The sequence below is a fragment of the Sturnus vulgaris genome, chromosome Z (assembly GCF_052056855.1).
Source record: "Sturnus vulgaris isolate bStuVul1 chromosome Z, bStuVul1.hap1, whole genome shotgun sequence".
NCBI lineage: Eukaryota > Metazoa > Chordata > Aves > Passeriformes > Sturnidae > Sturnus > Sturnus vulgaris.
This window is the reverse complement of record NC_142283.1, coordinates 27282970-27300662: the sequence shown is the minus strand read 5'-3', so window position 1 is coordinate 27300662 and position 17693 is coordinate 27282970. Positions and strand designations below refer to the sequence as shown.

The 17693-nt window shown below is 38.2% G+C and overlaps 1 protein-coding gene across 2 annotated transcripts in view; it reads right to left on the bottom strand.

The window, feature by feature from the left end:
• Positions 1-17693, bottom strand: part of PCSK5 (proprotein convertase subtilisin/kexin type 5) — a 245934-nt gene that overhangs the window by 80672 nt on the left and 147569 nt on the right. For both annotated transcript variants that reach the window (XM_088156600.1, XM_088156601.1), the window contains exons 11-12: positions 9637-9754; positions 8446-8634 (exon numbers count right to left, since the gene is read on the bottom strand). In XM_088156600.1, coding sequence (XP_088012726.1) covers positions 8446-8634; positions 9637-9754 — 307 coding nt within the window. The remainder of the gene's footprint in view (positions 1-8445; positions 8635-9636; positions 9755-17693) is intronic.

Here is a 17693-nt window from a genome sequence, read left to right as displayed (position 1 = left end):
TCGAAGTAGGACTGTTCCCTCCAATCAAATCACATGCTCAACTTAAAAAAAATACATATATAACTATACATTCACATTCATGTAATATTATATATTTGTGTATATATATACATAGAGATATGTATGCATGTCAATTTATACATGCATGTATATACATATGTATGTGTGTGTAATATTTATCACTATTTTAATTTGATCTTTATGTATGAAAATTCCACTGGTAATAGCTGTGACTTAATATTTTCAAAAGACAAGGATGTCAACAGTAGAAAATCCAATAGATTGAAAATGCTTTTCCATAAAACAGAGAAAAACCTAGCATTAGACAACACAAATGTTATGCTTGAATTCCTGTGAATCTGCTCTTTTCTAAGTTAATTTCAAGCTTTATTCTAGAAAGGTTGTGAAGTTCAGCGAACAGGAAAACAGGATACTTGTGTAGATACATTCCTGTTAAAAACTGCCACACTGGATACAAATATAATGCCATAGTTCTTGCTGGAAGCTTTGGTCAGTCAGAGGCATGGGGTCGGGTACTCTGTGTCCTACACCTCTTGCAATAGAAACTGCTTGGACCTACATGACTAGTGCACTTTAGAGGGCTCAGCCAAAACCTAATTTTCATGCTCTCATTTCAAACATAAAATCAAGAATCATAGAGTATCTCGAGTTGGGAAGGATCATCAAAATCCAACGCCTAGCACTATGCAGGACAGCCCCAAGAATTACACCATGTCTCTGAGAGGGCTGTCAAACAATTCCTGACTCTTTCAGGCTTGGTCCTGTGACTGCTTCCCTGGGGAGCCTGTTCCAGTGCACAACCACCCTCTGCTCCTGGTGTCCAGCCTAAACCTTGCCTCACACAACCTCAGGCCATTCCCTCAGATACTGTCACTGGTCACCAGAGAGGAGATTGGTGCCTGCCCCTCAGCTTTCCCTCATAAGGAGATGTAGACTGTGATGAGGTCTCCCCTTAGTGTACCCCAGGCTGAGTATGACATGTGACCCCAGCTGCTCCATGTACAGCTTTCTCTTCAGACCCTTCACCATCTTTGCATCCCCCTTTGGACACTCTCTAATAGCTTTATAACCTTCTAATATTCTGGCCCCCAAAACTGCCCCCAGCACTGTAGTTGAGGCTGCCCCAGTGCAGAGCAGAGTGGGACAATCCCCTCCCTTGCCCAGCTGGTGATGCTGTCCCTGATGCCCCCCAGGACACGCTTGGCCCTCCTGGCTGCCAGGGCACTGCTGGCTCATGTTCAACTTGCCATTCAGTTTGGGCTACCCTTCCCCATTTTAAATGAATGCCTATAACAGTAATCTAATTTATTAGCACTTATAAAATGAAATTAAAATATACATTGGAATTAATTTTCACTGATAATTGTGTGAGATTTTTGATAGAGTTCTGTGCTTCCGTGTGTGTGCCTGTAAGTGTACATGTAGACATATTTTGGCAGCAGAATGGGCCTGTTTCATGCCACTGTTAAATCAGTTGCAGGAATACAGCAAACCTCACAAAGGTATGGCATATACCCTTTCCTGAAATGGTAGAAATTATTACACAGTCATTATCAAGAATTTGCATGCAAGTATGTTCAATTTAAATTATGTAGATTATTTCCAGCTGTTATTCAAATTGCCATACTGTTGTTTTCTAATAGCTAATGTATTGCTTTCTAAACATGCTGTCAAAGCAACAAGGCACCAGTATTTATCTTCACCATTGTAGCAACTAAATTATATAGTATTATACAAGTACTGTGCAATTATAAGTTCTGCATTCACTGAGCTCCTATTCATATATATTAGAAACATTAATTTCTCTTTATTTTTACTGTAATTAATCTGATATTTTCCATAGTGCTTTTTGTATAACTACGTGTGTCTTGTTTTGAAATTTTGAATTGTTGTTGGATTTCCATTTTACTAATTATTTTAAGTAATTTTGGATGGAAGAGAAAAAAATCCCACATATTGTGTTTTTAAAAACTCTTATCTAAAATATGCTGTGACTGAAACTACAAGCTTCCATCCATGGAAATGGGGAAAGTCTGGTAATACTATTTCTAAGAAAATTGGCTATTTTTTTTAAAGAATACTTCTTTGGGAAAGATTTGAATTTTAAAAAATAAGGTCTAAACTGGAATCTTTGAATGTATGAACTGTGTTACCACAAAAGATTCTACAAATAAGTCAAGAAGTTACAGACAGGTCAAAAGAATAGTGAAAAATAAAGTAGAAACTGATCCTGAGTCTGTATGTATTTTGGACATACAAAATGGTCTAAGTACTTTTGCTTTGCTTTCTTTATGCACTAAACTCTCAAATCAAAGAACCCATGAGACATTACAGGGATTTCACTTTAAGTGGTGTTAAATAAATGAATGAAATGATCAAATGTTGAGCTGTACATTCCTTATTCAGTAAGAAATATCATAGGATCTTGTAATCAGCATGCAGCCAATCCAGAATTTAATTTTGTAATTTTTCAGAATTCCTATCAAAGACACACTTATGACACAGATTATCTTGGATTAATAAAATTTAGGACATGGTCTGATGAATTGCTAATTGACTATTACAGATTATTATAGACTAAAATACTTAAACAAGGTTACTGGAATAATCTGATAGCTTTTCATGACTGTGATCATACACATCTGTACTCATGAATGTAACACGCTTTCAAAGACCAAGGTAGTTAGCAACATCTGAATTTTCAAAACTTATTAGCTAACATAACCAAAAATAACACCAGTTATGTTACTCAGTTACTCAGGGGACATTTCTTAGAAAACAGAACACTCAGCATGGAGTGGATGTGACTGCATGATTGACTATACAATTATAAGATGCTGCTTACAATGCTTACAATGAATAGCATTACATTAACAAAAAATTGCTCTTCTCTTTCTGAGTTTTGTGCCATACTCATCACATACCATATGTAAGTCAAGATAAGAATACATGTTACACAGCATAGAATAAAATGCTTATTTTGCTTAAAACAAACTCAGGAGTTTTGGTCTCTTCCACTGCCACCACTTCAGCCTAAAAACTGCATAACTTTTTTCCTCAAGAACATAATTTAATGCAGAAATATTAATCTGTATTCAAAATTTTGCCAGAGGAAGGCAATTAGCCACTTTCTAATAGCATTAAAAAACACCCAGCAAAGAAGTGTGTCAGCTTTTCAGCAAAGAATTTTTAAATTCCTAAATGCTTGGAAGCATTTGTTTCAATTTTGAATTTCATGTGAGAAAAGGCAGTGAAGGACTTGTTTAGCAACACCAGCATCACCGTCATGAACAATAAGAAACAAACACACAAAAGGAGCTTTTTTTAGTTATCAAGATTGTTTCAGCTCAGAGGATGCAGCTGCACCTGACTGACAGTAATGGTTGTATTCTGAACTCAATGCATTAAGAGCCTGGAAACCCTGCCTTAGCTAGTGGCTGTGGATGTAGTGGAGTAGCTGGCAAGAGATAGGAATTTTTTTCTCCTACTGCAGCAGTCTTTGTTATGATGTGTTCCAGAACACAAGTTGGCAGCCTCATGTGCAAGTAGTCCTTGCCCAGATGTCTGCATGGCCACAAGACTTCAAGTGTGCTTACAGTTTGAAGAGACTACGTAGTGCCTTCCCAAGCTGTGTATCTGAAAGTGCGCTGGTCAACTATTCTCCTTAAAGCAGCTCTTCTCCACAGAGTCCAATCATCAGCTCCCTGTGAGATGTAGCCCCTGAGAAGCTGCAGACAGCTCAAACTGACTTAACCAAAGCTTCAGCCAGACCCTACTGCCTATCTGCACTGAAGTACTCAGGGAAAAAAAGAAATGCTCAGTAAACATACTAGGTGTTTCAGAAGCTTTCCACCTACATGTGGAAGATCACTTAAAATTTCTGGATGTGGAGCTAAAGAAAACATATTTAAAGTATCTGCATATGCACCATGTTGATTTTTTTCATTTCCATGTTACATCTGGTTATCATAATTAGTTTCATGAAACAATGGATATCTCTGAACTATCAAGATGAAGTTGTTTGGAGTAACATGAACAGTAGTGTACAATTCCTGCCAGCCTGAAATAGTGGCTAATATGGCAATCACCATCTTTAAAAGTGGAGAGCTTGTCCACACAAGGAACGACACACATCCACGTTACTTGTTGACGCGTCAGGCTGAGGAGCTCCACATACTCCACTAGTCAGCCAGCTGCTCGGTAGTGAGATATCTATTCATCAACCCCCCAAAGAAAAAAAAAATTAAAAATATATAGGCAATATGAATGAAACAAAACATAGCAAGTATGAGTTGGGAGAAATAGTTTTCCAAGGATTGTATTACCCTGTAGACACAGTACAAGCATAGGATTATTGTTAGCTCATTGTGGATTTAGATTATTACCACCTCAGACACCTTTTCAATGAGACTCAGCATGAAGATTAGCCCTTATATTTCATCACATTAGGGTACATAAAATGTTAGTTTTGTTTAATACTGGAGTATAACATGTAAGCTGCAAAAAAGATGCATGCCTATAAAGAAAATTTTGCTCTACTTCAGATCAGCAAGGCATTTTATGAAGCAAACAATTGAGTACGATTAGATATAAATAACTTGGTTTTCGTCTAAGAGTTCTGCAGAGGAGGATATTATTAAAATTTACTGATTGTCTAAGGTTTCATGGTAGGAAAAAGATGGTCATGAAAATACATTCTTTTGTTACTGAAGAGAAGCATTATTAATACCAGGGCCATATAAGCTTATGAAGCTCGTGGCCTGGAAAGTTGCCACCATGTGGCTGAAATATTTCAGTTACGCAGTTAAAATGGCAACAGCTGCATTAAATTTAAAGGGCAAGAATTAAATAAGCCATGACTTCAGTGGGAGAGACAAATGAGCCCTAAGTTTGCTTCTCCTACTCCCTTTGTATCTAGCTTCTCCTCCATAGCCTGCCTGTACTGAATGTTTGTTAGAACTGACCTTGGTATGTCTCAAAAAGCACTCAGAAACCCACACTGCCAAATCCACTGGCCAATTGTTTTTGAAAAGGGGATAATGTTCCCCTTTGGACTTAACTCTAGCCTCATCCTCACACCAGCCAATACTCTTCCAGCCTGTATTTTCCTGTGCTGCAGTGCATCCAATGGAATCATGTTTAGCACTTTCCAAACAACAAAGCAGATGTTCCCTGTAATACAGATTTTGAAGAATGCACATAAGGCTTAAACCAGTGACAGTGTTATCCACCAAATGCCTGCAAAGGAATTCACATCGTCTCTGACTAAAAAGTTTTCTAACTGAAGTCATTTTAGGGGATGCCAACATTAAGGATAAAATATGCAGAAAAAAGGCCAAATATTGCCTTGAGGGACCTACTTGTCAATGCACCAGAAATTACATACAATGACTTTTCTTCCAGAATTGGTGGAAAAATGCACATGTAAAATATACCTTTTGCACTTAAAAACATTTTACCAAGCAAACTGCTTCAAATTAAACCCAGATGAGTAACTGTAAAGCAGTGCGGTTTTCCCTGGTTTCAGTAAAAACAGCTGGTATTGCTGCTATTAATCCTGTACATGTGCATTAAAAAGTCTTGTATGTCTGATAAAAACATCTCAGTCAGGTAGTAGCAATGTACAACAGTCCCTCTGGGCCCTTTGCCTATAGCAGAAAAAACAGACTATTTGCTGATTCTCAGTATTATTGATACTTCAAAAATCAACTGCCTCATAACTAATTTTTCACACTACAGAATAACAACCATCCTATTTCAAGTTTTATTTTATAACATGATGCTAAAATATACACTTCAACACATAGCATACTCCTAATTTCTAGAAATTGCTGCCTCTAAGCTGTATGACTTCTTACAGTGAGGCCAAATAAAGTAAGCCTTGAAACACCATTTCAGAAAGTATTGTGTTCATATCCCTCACTCTACCCTAAGAAAGGGGTCATGAAGGCTCTAGGTATTTCAGACCGAGAATTTGCAATATACATTTATCCCTAATATTAGAGTTGTTTAGTAGGCCCTCAGCCCAATGTGATGGCAAGTCAGTATATTTCTGAAGTTTGCATGGAAAGGGAATATCTGGTGAATATCTCTGTCATGAATAATTTGTTTTCTGAGAAGTGACAAAACATGAAAAGGCCTTTCAGGTTTCTTTGTTTTCTGTTTAGTCTTCTGATACTATCAGATAAGAAAGAGCTGAACATCCCCATATTTTATTACGTATATTTGTATTCCCTTTCTCTACTGCACATACAGAGAATAATAACTTCTAAGGTGCAGAAGTTACAAAGACACTTTGTAAAAGTGTAAAAGACACTTTACAAAGATTGAATTGAATTTTGTACCTATTCCACACACCAATCATCGTCAGAGGTGAACCATGAATACTGGAATGTATTTCCCACTTGCTGTGAGTCAGCTGCAATACATGAAAGCCCAGAGCCAAACGTTAGCTGTGTTAAGACCACTGGGTTTACACAAGATTGTTTTGTTTGGATACCTAGTTGGATGACTTTCAGGTTTTTTCATATTGAACTGAGGAAGAACTACTGCATGAAAATGGAAGAGAAAACTAAAGAACGATTTCTTAAACAAAAAAACCCCCCAAGAACCTGTTTCATAACTAATAAGAGAAACCTGTCTTGCACTGGTTACCAGAAGACAAATTCTTTGTTCAGTGCAGTAGTGCAGCAGGAAGATACAAATATGTGTGCCTATGTGCTTTATCAACGACCTATGACAGCACTCACAACGGAACACAGGAGATATTCTAGAGGATCCCAAACTTCCAGGATAACTTTCTCTCCATTTGGTGAATTACTGTCTACAGCTTGAAGAATATTTTCAGTTTACCTTTTCTTTTTACTTAACATAATCTCTAATAAAAATGTGCATTCACACTTCAACCAGAACCAAATCCATTTGAGCTCCATCTGTCTCTGAAACAGACTCTTTGTTTCCAGAGGAAACGTAACTCCTTCTGTCATTGAGATATAGGTCGACATGCAAGTCTCCAGAGCTAGATCATCAACATTTCTGTCTGAGATAGCATGGATGAAAAGCAGTCAGAAAACCAGGCCACTCTCAATTCATTAAAAGCCTTGAAGACTAGGAATAAGGATATTAACTTTTGTGAAAACTTAAGCATGCCAGCAGAAGAGTTCTCACAGGTTTGATAGATGGCAGTTTTTGCAGTATCTAATACATAACATCAGTAAACATCAGCTTTTCTGTGGGAGGCATGCTCTATGTCTAACAGAATGGCAGTCATCTAAATCAAGTAATAAAGGAAAAAGAATTACCTACCATAACAGATATTCCTGGTCCCATTAGGAAGAAGATTTCTAGCTAGTCGGAGAAGTATACAGGCATTTCTTACCATAAATGTAACTTATTTGCACATTTGGAACTGGGGTAAAATTTGGGAAGTCTTCTGATGTTTCTTAGTGCCTTAACCATCTCTGGTAGGAGGTAGTGCTCTTGACCATGGATTTATTGAGATTTACATGGGAAAGACTGACAATGATTTCTTTGAAGAAAATTTCTGCTAGTAGATCAGAGAAATGGCAACTTCATTGAGAAGTCTTTTCGTTTGCTAATGATTCCCTCCACTTACCAGGGACATAAATTGCACTAATTTTGGAAATGACACATTGGACAAAGAGATACTTCTCTGAGCTCAGTCAGAAGAAAAAAACCAATTTGATGCATTGTGACAGTTTGTCCAAAAACATAACACAGAGGTGACAGGATGAGAAAAAAGACTGATCTTTCTTAGTAGTTGTTAAAATGGCTAGATATTTGAAAGCAAGTATCCATCACTGCACTGATGTCTAACTTTTAAATATTTTTGTAGATGATGGCTAACTTCTAAAAACTTTACTTTGTAACTTACAAATGAACCCCTTAATTTCAAGTGCTAGTGCTATTTCTCAGTGTTGTCCTAGTATGAGCCTTTCATGGATTGAGTATGTTTACTTTGAAAAAAAAGGATTTGGCAACAGGTAACATCAGGGGTTTTTAAAAAATAGTAAATATACATTGTTCTATCTGATTTTCATTGCTATTAAAAAAAATAATAACAAAAGAGAAAATCTAAAAATAAGTGGCGATATGTAGAAACACTTTGATTCAGCTACTTTATGAACACTAAGTCTGTTTTCTTCATATTTTCCAGCCATCTAATAAATGGTGAGCCACACAAGAACTATTGAAAATAACTAACCTTTGTCTTGGTTTTAATAATGGTCTTCTACTGAGATTGTCATTTGTACTTCACCCTGCCCATCTTTCTAAGAAGAAATAATTAGCCTGTGTATTCTAGCAACCCTGATGTAATGACTTGAGTGCTCTTTGCTGACACTGACATCTCAATGCAGACTCTACATGTGGACTGTACTGTGAAATTGGGTTATCATACTATACCTGTTGGCCAAGAGCTGTGACCTAGTTCCGGAAGGAGAGGTTAGGTAAATTGCCAAGTCTCCACGTCGAGGGTGAGTAATAGTGATACGCACAACAACATGCTCCAAGTAGATCACATGGTGGTTAGGATTATCTGAACAGCCAGTGGCTTTGTAAATTGAACGGACAATGCTGTCAGGTCGTATTGTTCTATAACAGAATCACAGCAAACAACATCAGCACTTCTTGCTTTTTGTGTAAAATACACAATCCCATCTCTTTTGCTTAGTAGAGAATGACAGTGTTGGACAACTGAGAAGTCAGTAGCCTATAATCATTAGTTTTGACGTGTACTTTCTAGCTGAAAATATCACTACAGGGTAATTATTTTACTGCTGATAATGGCTAATGGCAACTGCCTGGGTTTCTGATAAGCACATACACAAGGTAAAATAGGAATAAGCCTTTGGGACAGAGCATTATTGTGGATTAGTGGCAAGCTGAGAATTGCTGAGATTGTCATGGGATCACAGCTGGTTGCTAAACCCCAGGAAATGCCTGGCATAGCTAGTCCTTGTTTACGTAACAGCAAGTATTGCATGTTAACTGTACCAAAAGGCATCTGACTCAGCTGGTTTAAACTGGCATGACATGCTTGCAGACTATACCAGTTACGGATCAAACCTGTCAAATACAATTATCAAACAATATTCTTAATGCTTTGGAAGTATGCCCCATGCTTGATGCTGTCTCTGTATCCACGGAGTGCACATAACAGATTTTTGCTCTAGAGACCCCATCTTAGTGAAAAGCAGTTTAATCTTGGCCTCTGAACTACAGATTCTGCTAAGACTATTGGAAAGAGACATCATACAGATCAAAAGCATATTTCCTTGTTACATCCTTGACTGCTAAGTCTGTACTCTTCTTGGAAAGGTGACTGAAATGCATTCAAAGAAACCTTCTTCTTTGATGCATCATCTTTGATGCATTAAAATCCATCATTACCCAGTCTGGCCTGTTTTACACCTCTGCCTTCTGCAATGTTCTTTAAACTAGGGCCTGTTCCCATGCACTACAGCCATAAATGTGACAAAATCCCTGGTACAGCTTTAAAAATGATACATTATGCACAATGCAACGGAGGGGTAAATTATACCCAATTTCTTTCCAAAAGCTTATGCCAGCAAGAGTTTTGGTAGCGGGTATTACTTGATTTGCCGATCTGTGTTTTCCACACACACATGCTGTGGAGGCACCGTTGTCCACTTTTCTGCTTCTGTCACCATTGCTTCAGCATCCATAAGTCCAAATCCATAAAGGTGGCTCACTGCAAGGTACAAAGAGAATGGATACAATTATAGCATAAACTCTTGGGTTTCATAATTTCATTACTAATTCCAGAGTGTCACATCCTAACAGGAGTTACTTTTTTTCACTTCTTCCTTACTTTCATTCACAGCTTCAAAATCTCATTGCCAGGAACAATAATGACTGTATCTAATTTGTTCAACAAATCTATTCACTGCTTTATTACAGAAGTGGCATAAGGCACTACCTGCATTGCCAAACCATGAATGCCAGCGACTAAAATCACCTCTAACTGCTCTTTGTCCATGTGCCTTAATTTAGCTCAGCCCTCTTGTATGACAGAGAGCTAACCATAATGAATGAGAGGAAGGTTACCTCCATTATTCAAATACCAAACACGTGCATGTGTATTCAAGGAAGCTAACTGAGACAATAGATTTGAGAAGGAACAGACCATTCCTTAACTTCCATATTCTCTGAACTTCCCTCAGTGTAAGCAGCATGTGCATGCTCTCCTGTTCCTGTATACAGTATGCTTGTCATTGGCCAACCAACCAGGTAGATCCATCATCTCCCTAAAGCTGTCTGCGTGATGAGGGTGAAAAGCACTTACTGAATCAGCTGTGTGTTTCTGGTTGCTGTTCCAATCGAAATAGGGATTTGCAAAAGGGTTTTGATGAATTGGAAGTGCTGCTAGCCATGATGTTCCATTGTGACAAATTTGTGCTTTTGGTTAAGTTCTGACATCAGAAGGTGAAAGAAAAAAAGCTTCCACAGGAGGAGTTTAGACAGCAAATATTAATAAATCAGTTTTTCTTGCTACCACAGAAACCCACAGAGAATTGTAAGTGCTATTTTAACCAGCAATGCAACAAAGCATGGTTTAAGTCCTTCCAACTACACCCTGTAGAGGGTTTGTGAAAGCAGTATCTACTCATTGACAAACTAAAATTCAGAGGACTCCATTTGAAAAAATCCCAGCCTTTTCAAACAAATACAGTCCAAAGCTTAGGGATCACATCTTCCAAATATCTAACACTGTCTGAAACTGCCAGCTGAAAAGGATTATTCAGTGAAAAATACAGCAAGGTGTAGTGACTGTGGACTGGTTTTCTTCCCATCTCCTTCCCTGTGAGCCCCAAACCAAAGTGCACATAGCATGGAAATGTTTCTTTGGAGACAATTACACGCAGCTCTTCTGCCATATGAGGGCAAGCACTGTGTTCTAAAATGAAACACAATTACAATATATGAAAAGAAACACATTTAGCCTTCCTTCAGCCTTCTGAATTCTCTTTTATGTATACAAAACACAAATGGATAGGGAAAGAGATGTCGTATTTCTATATGTTGGTGGAGCAGGCAAAAGAAGACAAGGAGAGTTTAGAGTTTAGTTTACACTTTGCATTATGAAGAAGATTCCTGTGATGGAAATGTCCTTTGTCTTAGATATCATCCTGCAAACACTGCATTTGATAATGAGTGCATATTTATATATGAAGACATAAGTCTGGTCTTACACTAATATTTTAATTAATAATCCTTCTGTCTGCTTGGAAGATCAGTGGGATGAACAAGAGTCTTAACTCACACGATCTGTAACTGCAAACAGGTATTCAGTATAGTACATTGAAAAAGCAAGGGATTAAACTTTCATGAATGGAAATTTTTTTTCGCTAACCCAGAGAAAATGCATTTTTAATTCCTGACTGTTAGCAACTTACATTGAATTAGAGCTCGAGATGTCCAGTTAGAATGCTGCATGTTCAACCCACCTTCTGAGCTCAAAAAGCCAAAATTCTCCTCACCTCACATTTTCTTAATCAGAAACAAGGGCAGAGAAGCACGTAACATTGCCACCATCAGTCAGTGACCTTCAGATGGAAACTTACGTGACTTTTAAACTATTTACCCCTAGATTTTTTTCCCTCTACTATGCACATTAAAAATGCAAATAAAATCTATAGAGTGAACTCTCTATCCTTCCTATCCTAACAATTACTTGGAAGACAGAATTTAGAAGGAATTTTCATCCAGGAGAAAAAAAATATTGTTTAAGGTTATGTGGTTGTGTTAATTGTCCTGACTCAATGTTTAAAATCTCTTGCATGAGAGCAGCAGGGTAGTAATAAGCTCTGCATCTGATGGGTTTTTTTTCCTCAGCTGAAACAGAAACACTTTTTTCCTTGAAAGGCTTTCCCACTGAAATAAAAACTTCCTGACAGATAGGGTTACTCTTACATCCTCCCATGTGGACTGACATTTGGCTGTCCAAAACATTTCCAATTCAAAGCCCTTGATCCAGTGGGTTGGTTAGCAGCTGAAGGTACCTGTAGAGGCCCATAATTTTCAAAGACCAAACTGTAGCAATTTAGGAAAGAATCACAGAGTTAAATAAAGTAGCAGTGTCTTAAAGAAAAAAAACAACAGATTTTTCTCTCTACTACCTTCAAATTGTGCTTCTTCATCTGTGTACATCCTAGTATTCCTGTGAACTACATGCCAAGGTGCCTGTCACAAAGGTTAAAAATAACCTGGTGGTCTCCATGGAACTATAAATGCCTTCTAGAAAACATTCGGAACTGCCACTGATTCTCATGCAAAAGATACTGAGCTGACTTTGTTAACTCAGATTCATCAAAAGCACCGATCTGAAAGGTAATTTTGACTGCAGAGTGAGATAACTGCAAGTGCAAAATGCCTCCAGACCTTGCACCTACCAATTTATGTGCTCTGCATTATCACTGCTGTGACTTGCTAGTGGGCTGAGTTGTTGCTAGGAATCATTACACGTCAGAGGGGGTATTGGGCTATTTTGTAAAAAGATGTTTGTATTTCACAAAGAAAATACCAATACGAGGCTGATACAACGTAAGTTGGTGGCTGAGGAGAAGACTGCTTCTTTTACTCAGCTGAAGGATTGAAAAATGCAATCTCCTTATGTGACCAAAGTGTCCACTGGTAGAGCTACCTTGAATTCTCTCTCCAGTCAGGCAGCAGTAAAAATTGATTATTTTTATTACTGTAAAATCACAGGTATACACAGAGCCTTACAGATGCAGGGCATATTTAAGAGAAAAACTTGGCTCCCACAACGAAGTAAATACTGAGTTTTACCTATCTTTTAAATATTTCTTAAAGGTGTTTTCATCTTAAAAATGAAATAGCATTTCTCAGGGGTAAAGTCCATGACAACAAGGCCGTCTGAGCTGCTGGAGACTTCCCAAGCTTTTTCATAATCTCCTTTTTTTGTCTGAAATTGCTCTTAAAATTCAGTAACTTTCTCATTTACATACAAAGCCACCCTCAAATCTAAAGTTAGGACGTATATCTTATTTGACTTGATTATGAGAAATATGAATAGCTGATGTTGATAAATCATAACAGAGAACCATGCAGACTTCAGAAAAATTTGGCCCAGACACTAAAAATATGGCATTTCCAGTGTAGCTAAACTTAATTTGTTAGGCTGAAGTTTCATTGCCTGTCATCAAGATGCCTCAGCAGTAACTGAGACACTAAGCCTTCCTTGCTATTTTACTCATCTGACAAAAAGCTTGCATAAAATTTTCTCCCTACTATATTTTTGGTTCTGTACTGTGAAAGCAGCATTTGAAATATAAATATTTTGTATACACATATCTAATGCTACATCAGGAGAAAAAGAGTAATAATTTCAGTGGGACATGAGTAACATGCAGCTTCCTCAACTAGATTAATCTGTTTGATATGTGAACTATAATGCTAAATGTAGTCAATTTATGCTACAGTAGGATCTTGATCCAAAATGAGATTGTCAGAATATGAGTCTAAAATGCCCATTAATACTATAGTTTTATTTAAAGTTGCTTATCAGGTCTAGAATATGTGAGCCTCTTGAGTTACTCTCAGCCCATAAAGGCTTTTAACCATCCACACCAATCTTTTACGTTTGACATTTTAATTGCAAATAGAATGAACTAATTCTATAATGCTTTAACAATTCCATATTGCTTTTCTGTCATTTGCTTAGAATATCGAAATGTTTCAACAAGGAAAAAAAACTGTCTAACAAGAATTACAGGGGCAAAAAGGGGAGAAATGTTATGATGACATGGTTTAAACCATTATTTTGTCATGTCCTCTCTAAGACAACACTGATCTTGAAAAATAATTCGTTTCAGCCATATTCCTATTTCATGTCAACTTATGACCAGTTATCTGTTACAACTGAATTTGATTTCTGAAACACTTAACTGCTTTATAAGCCAGTAACACAAGTATGCAAGAACATGCTTTTTCATTCTTGCTTTTATAACCAGCTCTCTCGTGGGTTTCAAATTAAGCATGTTATTAGTATTTTTGTATTTTACACAGAACAATCCCTCAAATTTTGTGCCTAAAACCAAATGAAAGAGCAAACTAAGTCCTCCTCAAAGAATTCCCTGAAATCCAGGAATTTTTAAAGACTCAGTATGGATGTGGGAAGATGTGAAAGACTGGATGTGGGAAGATGTGATAAGTGTAAGAACTCATCACCACACTAGAGAAGGTTGTGAAAAACAGAAAGATGGCCAATAGATTTGTCTTAAAAGTGGCAGTTACAAAGATGTACAATGAGAGTCTGAAGGGCCTCTACATCACAGTATCACTGATCACAGAATGATTTGGGTTGGAGAGGACATTTAAACCTCATCTAGTCTGACCTCCCTGCTATGATCAGGGACACCTTCTACTCCACCAGGCTGCTGAAAGCCCTGTGCAATCTGGCCTTGAGGCACTTCTAGGGATAAAGCATCCACAGTGTCTCTGGGCAACCTGTTCCAGTGCCTCACCATCCAAATAATAAAATTTCAGAATCACAGAATATTAAGGGGTTGGAAAGGACCTTAAAGATCAACTAGTCCCAACGCCCCCTGCCATGGACAGGGACATCTACCCCTCAGGTTGCTTAAGGCTTCATCCAACCTGTTTTTGAATACTGACAGGGTTGGGCATCCTCCCTGGGCAACCTGTTTCAGTGTCTCACCACCCTCACAGTAAAGAATTTTTTCCTAATATATAATCTAAACTTTCCCTCTTTCAATTTGCTCCCATTATGCCTTGCCCTGTCACTACAAATCCTGATGAAGAGTCCCTCTCCAGCTTTCCTGTAGGCCTCCTTCAGATGCTGCAAGGTTGCTATGAAGTCTCCACACAACCTTCCCTTCTCCAGGCTGAACAGCCTCAACTTTCTCAGATTGTGTTTGCAGACTCCAGTCCTTGTACCAACTTATTTGCCCTCCTCTAGTCTTGCTTCAACAGTTCCACGTCCTTCTTGTGGTTTGGACTGTACTGCACTCCAGGTAGGATCTCACCAGAGTAGAGGGGCAGAATCACCTCCTTTGAGTGCTGGCCACACTCGTTTAAATGCAGCCAAGGATTGGATTGGCTTTCTGGGCTGCAAGTGCACACTGCTGGCCCATGTTGAGTTTTTCATCAACCATTACTCCAAATTCTTCTGCATAGGGCTGCTCTCAATCACTTCTCTGCCCAACCTGCGCATATGTCTCAGATTGCCACAATTCAGGTGTAAAGACCTTGCACTTTGCTTTGTTGAACTCCATGAGGTTCACACAAACTGACCTCTCAAGCTTTTCAAGGTCCCTCTGTATGGCATCCCTTCTCTCCAGCATGCTGACTGTACCACACTGCTTCATGTCGTCAGCAGATTTGATGAGGGTGCACTTGATTGCACTGTCTATGTCACCAAAAAAGCTGTTGGACAGTATCTGCCACAGTACTGACCACAGAGGGACACCACGTGGACAATGAGCCACTGATCACAACTCTGTGTGTGGCCATTTTTAGCTAGTTTTTCACCTACCAAGTGGTTCATCCATCAAATTCATGTCTCTTCAATTTGAGGACAAGGATGTCGAGAGGTATACTTTGCAGAAGTCCAGGTAGGTGAAGTGAGTTGCTCTGCTACGCCCCTATCTTGTAGGCCCATCACAGAAGGCCACCAAATTTGTCAGGCACCATTTCTCCCTTATAAAGCCATGTTGGCTGTTACCAAGCACCATATATAAAAATGTCCTTCGTTAAATCCAGTTTATCCTTGTTCAATTTAAAATTATTGCCCCATGTCTTGTCACTAAAGACCTTCATAAACAATTTTATTTCTGTCTTTCTTCTAAGAAGCCTTTATATATTGAAAAGCCACAATAAGGTCTCACTGGAGCCTTCTCTTCTTCAGGTTTAACAACCCCACCCCTCCCTGCCTTTCTTCATAGGAGAGGTGCTTCAGGCCCATGAATATTTTCATAGTCAGAAAGATGCAAACAGAACACTTAAAAAATTGCTTTTATTGAGATTCCACTTATGTCTATGTCTACTTCTGATTTTTGCATTAGTACAAAAAATTTCTTCAGTAATATACTAACCATGGCTTTGCTTGATAATAGAGTTGACAAAAAAAAAGAGGCTTCTGGATTTTACATCTTTTCTTTCTGCCAAAAAGCTCCTATTAACTGATAAAATAAAATACAGACTGCCCAAAAAAACTAGCAGGATAGCTAGTAGAAACTAAACTTCCAGTAAGCACTGCACCTTTTTGAGTAGCTTGTATCCAACTCTGACACTGCTATGAGGCTTAGCAGTCATAAAAGAAACAGCCTTAGAACACACCATCTTAAAATACTGAGAAATTAAATCCAAGATTCTACTTGCCTTCAGATTCTCACATATTTTATCTATTGCAGGAATTTAAAACTCATGTGGTTATTAAGTTCCGATTTACTTCTCAGAGCTTGTTTAGGAAGGTGTTAACCAAGTAAACAAAGTCTTCAAAACACATAGTGTTCACACATAGACTGTGCCCTGCGTATGAGGATATCTTACCCAGAGTCAGAGAAAACACCAGTGCACTTTGCTGAAAACCTCAGGAGAGGGACCAGGAAGGCTGATTTACTTCTCTGCCTCTGAAGCAGCAGAATTGTGATGGGAACAGAAAACCTGACTACTGCTGACTGGTGATTGCTATGAAAATTTTGCAGCAAGATTCTAAGTCTTCTCTGCAGCAGCATTTGACTGCAAATCATGAAGCCTTAACTGAAGAAATTAATTCACTTGAAATAAGACAGCTTATGTGAACAGAATAAATCTGAAGATTATATGGATTTAGAAGGGTGACAAAAATGCTGAGATACAGTTGGCTAAGGAGCATCTATAATTTTTAACTAGCAGTAGTCTTTTTAAAGTGAATTGTTTCTTTTTTAATTTTTTTTTTTTAGCATGAGGATCCACTGGAAAACATGGTGGTCTGCATATGTTTTAAAGCAAAAATATATTTTGTGACTGCATTGTGCAACACCTTGTAAAAAAAGGTACCCAACTCCTTTATTAGGATTCCTGGACGGCTCAAAAGTGGCCAAATACAATGCCATTCTATCAAACAATAAAAACATCTTTTGGTGAGAGTGTCTGTGCTAGGCTTTGTCTCAGAACAGGTGATGACAGGCAAGTCAAAGGCACTGTAACTGTAAATCCTGACAGATTATTATCAGGACACACAAAAATAGCATTTCTGTGCTGTCAGATGTACCAGACACATAACATCCCTCTTGTTCTGTCCCAGACAGAGGCTCTGTGTGTCCTGAAGTATTGGAACTCCAGCAGAATATTTACACTCAAACTAATTCCTGATTGAGCACGCAGCTGTGGCAGATTTTGGCAGAAAAAGGATATGCAAACATGCAGTAAATCACAAAAAAAGTATACTACAAATCGTTTAATGATAACAATGTCGAATAGAATAACTAGAGAAATTATTAATTAACTAGGTCAACTTCACAGTATTTCTGTGGAGCCATGTAGTAGATGCTGATCAGTAACCTGAAGCAAAAGGAAGTTAAACAGTAACCCAAGTCTCTAGTGATGGCTGGCCAGTAATGTCAGTGTGGTGGGAGAGGTTCTGCGTCCCCTGACTTAAAAGCAGC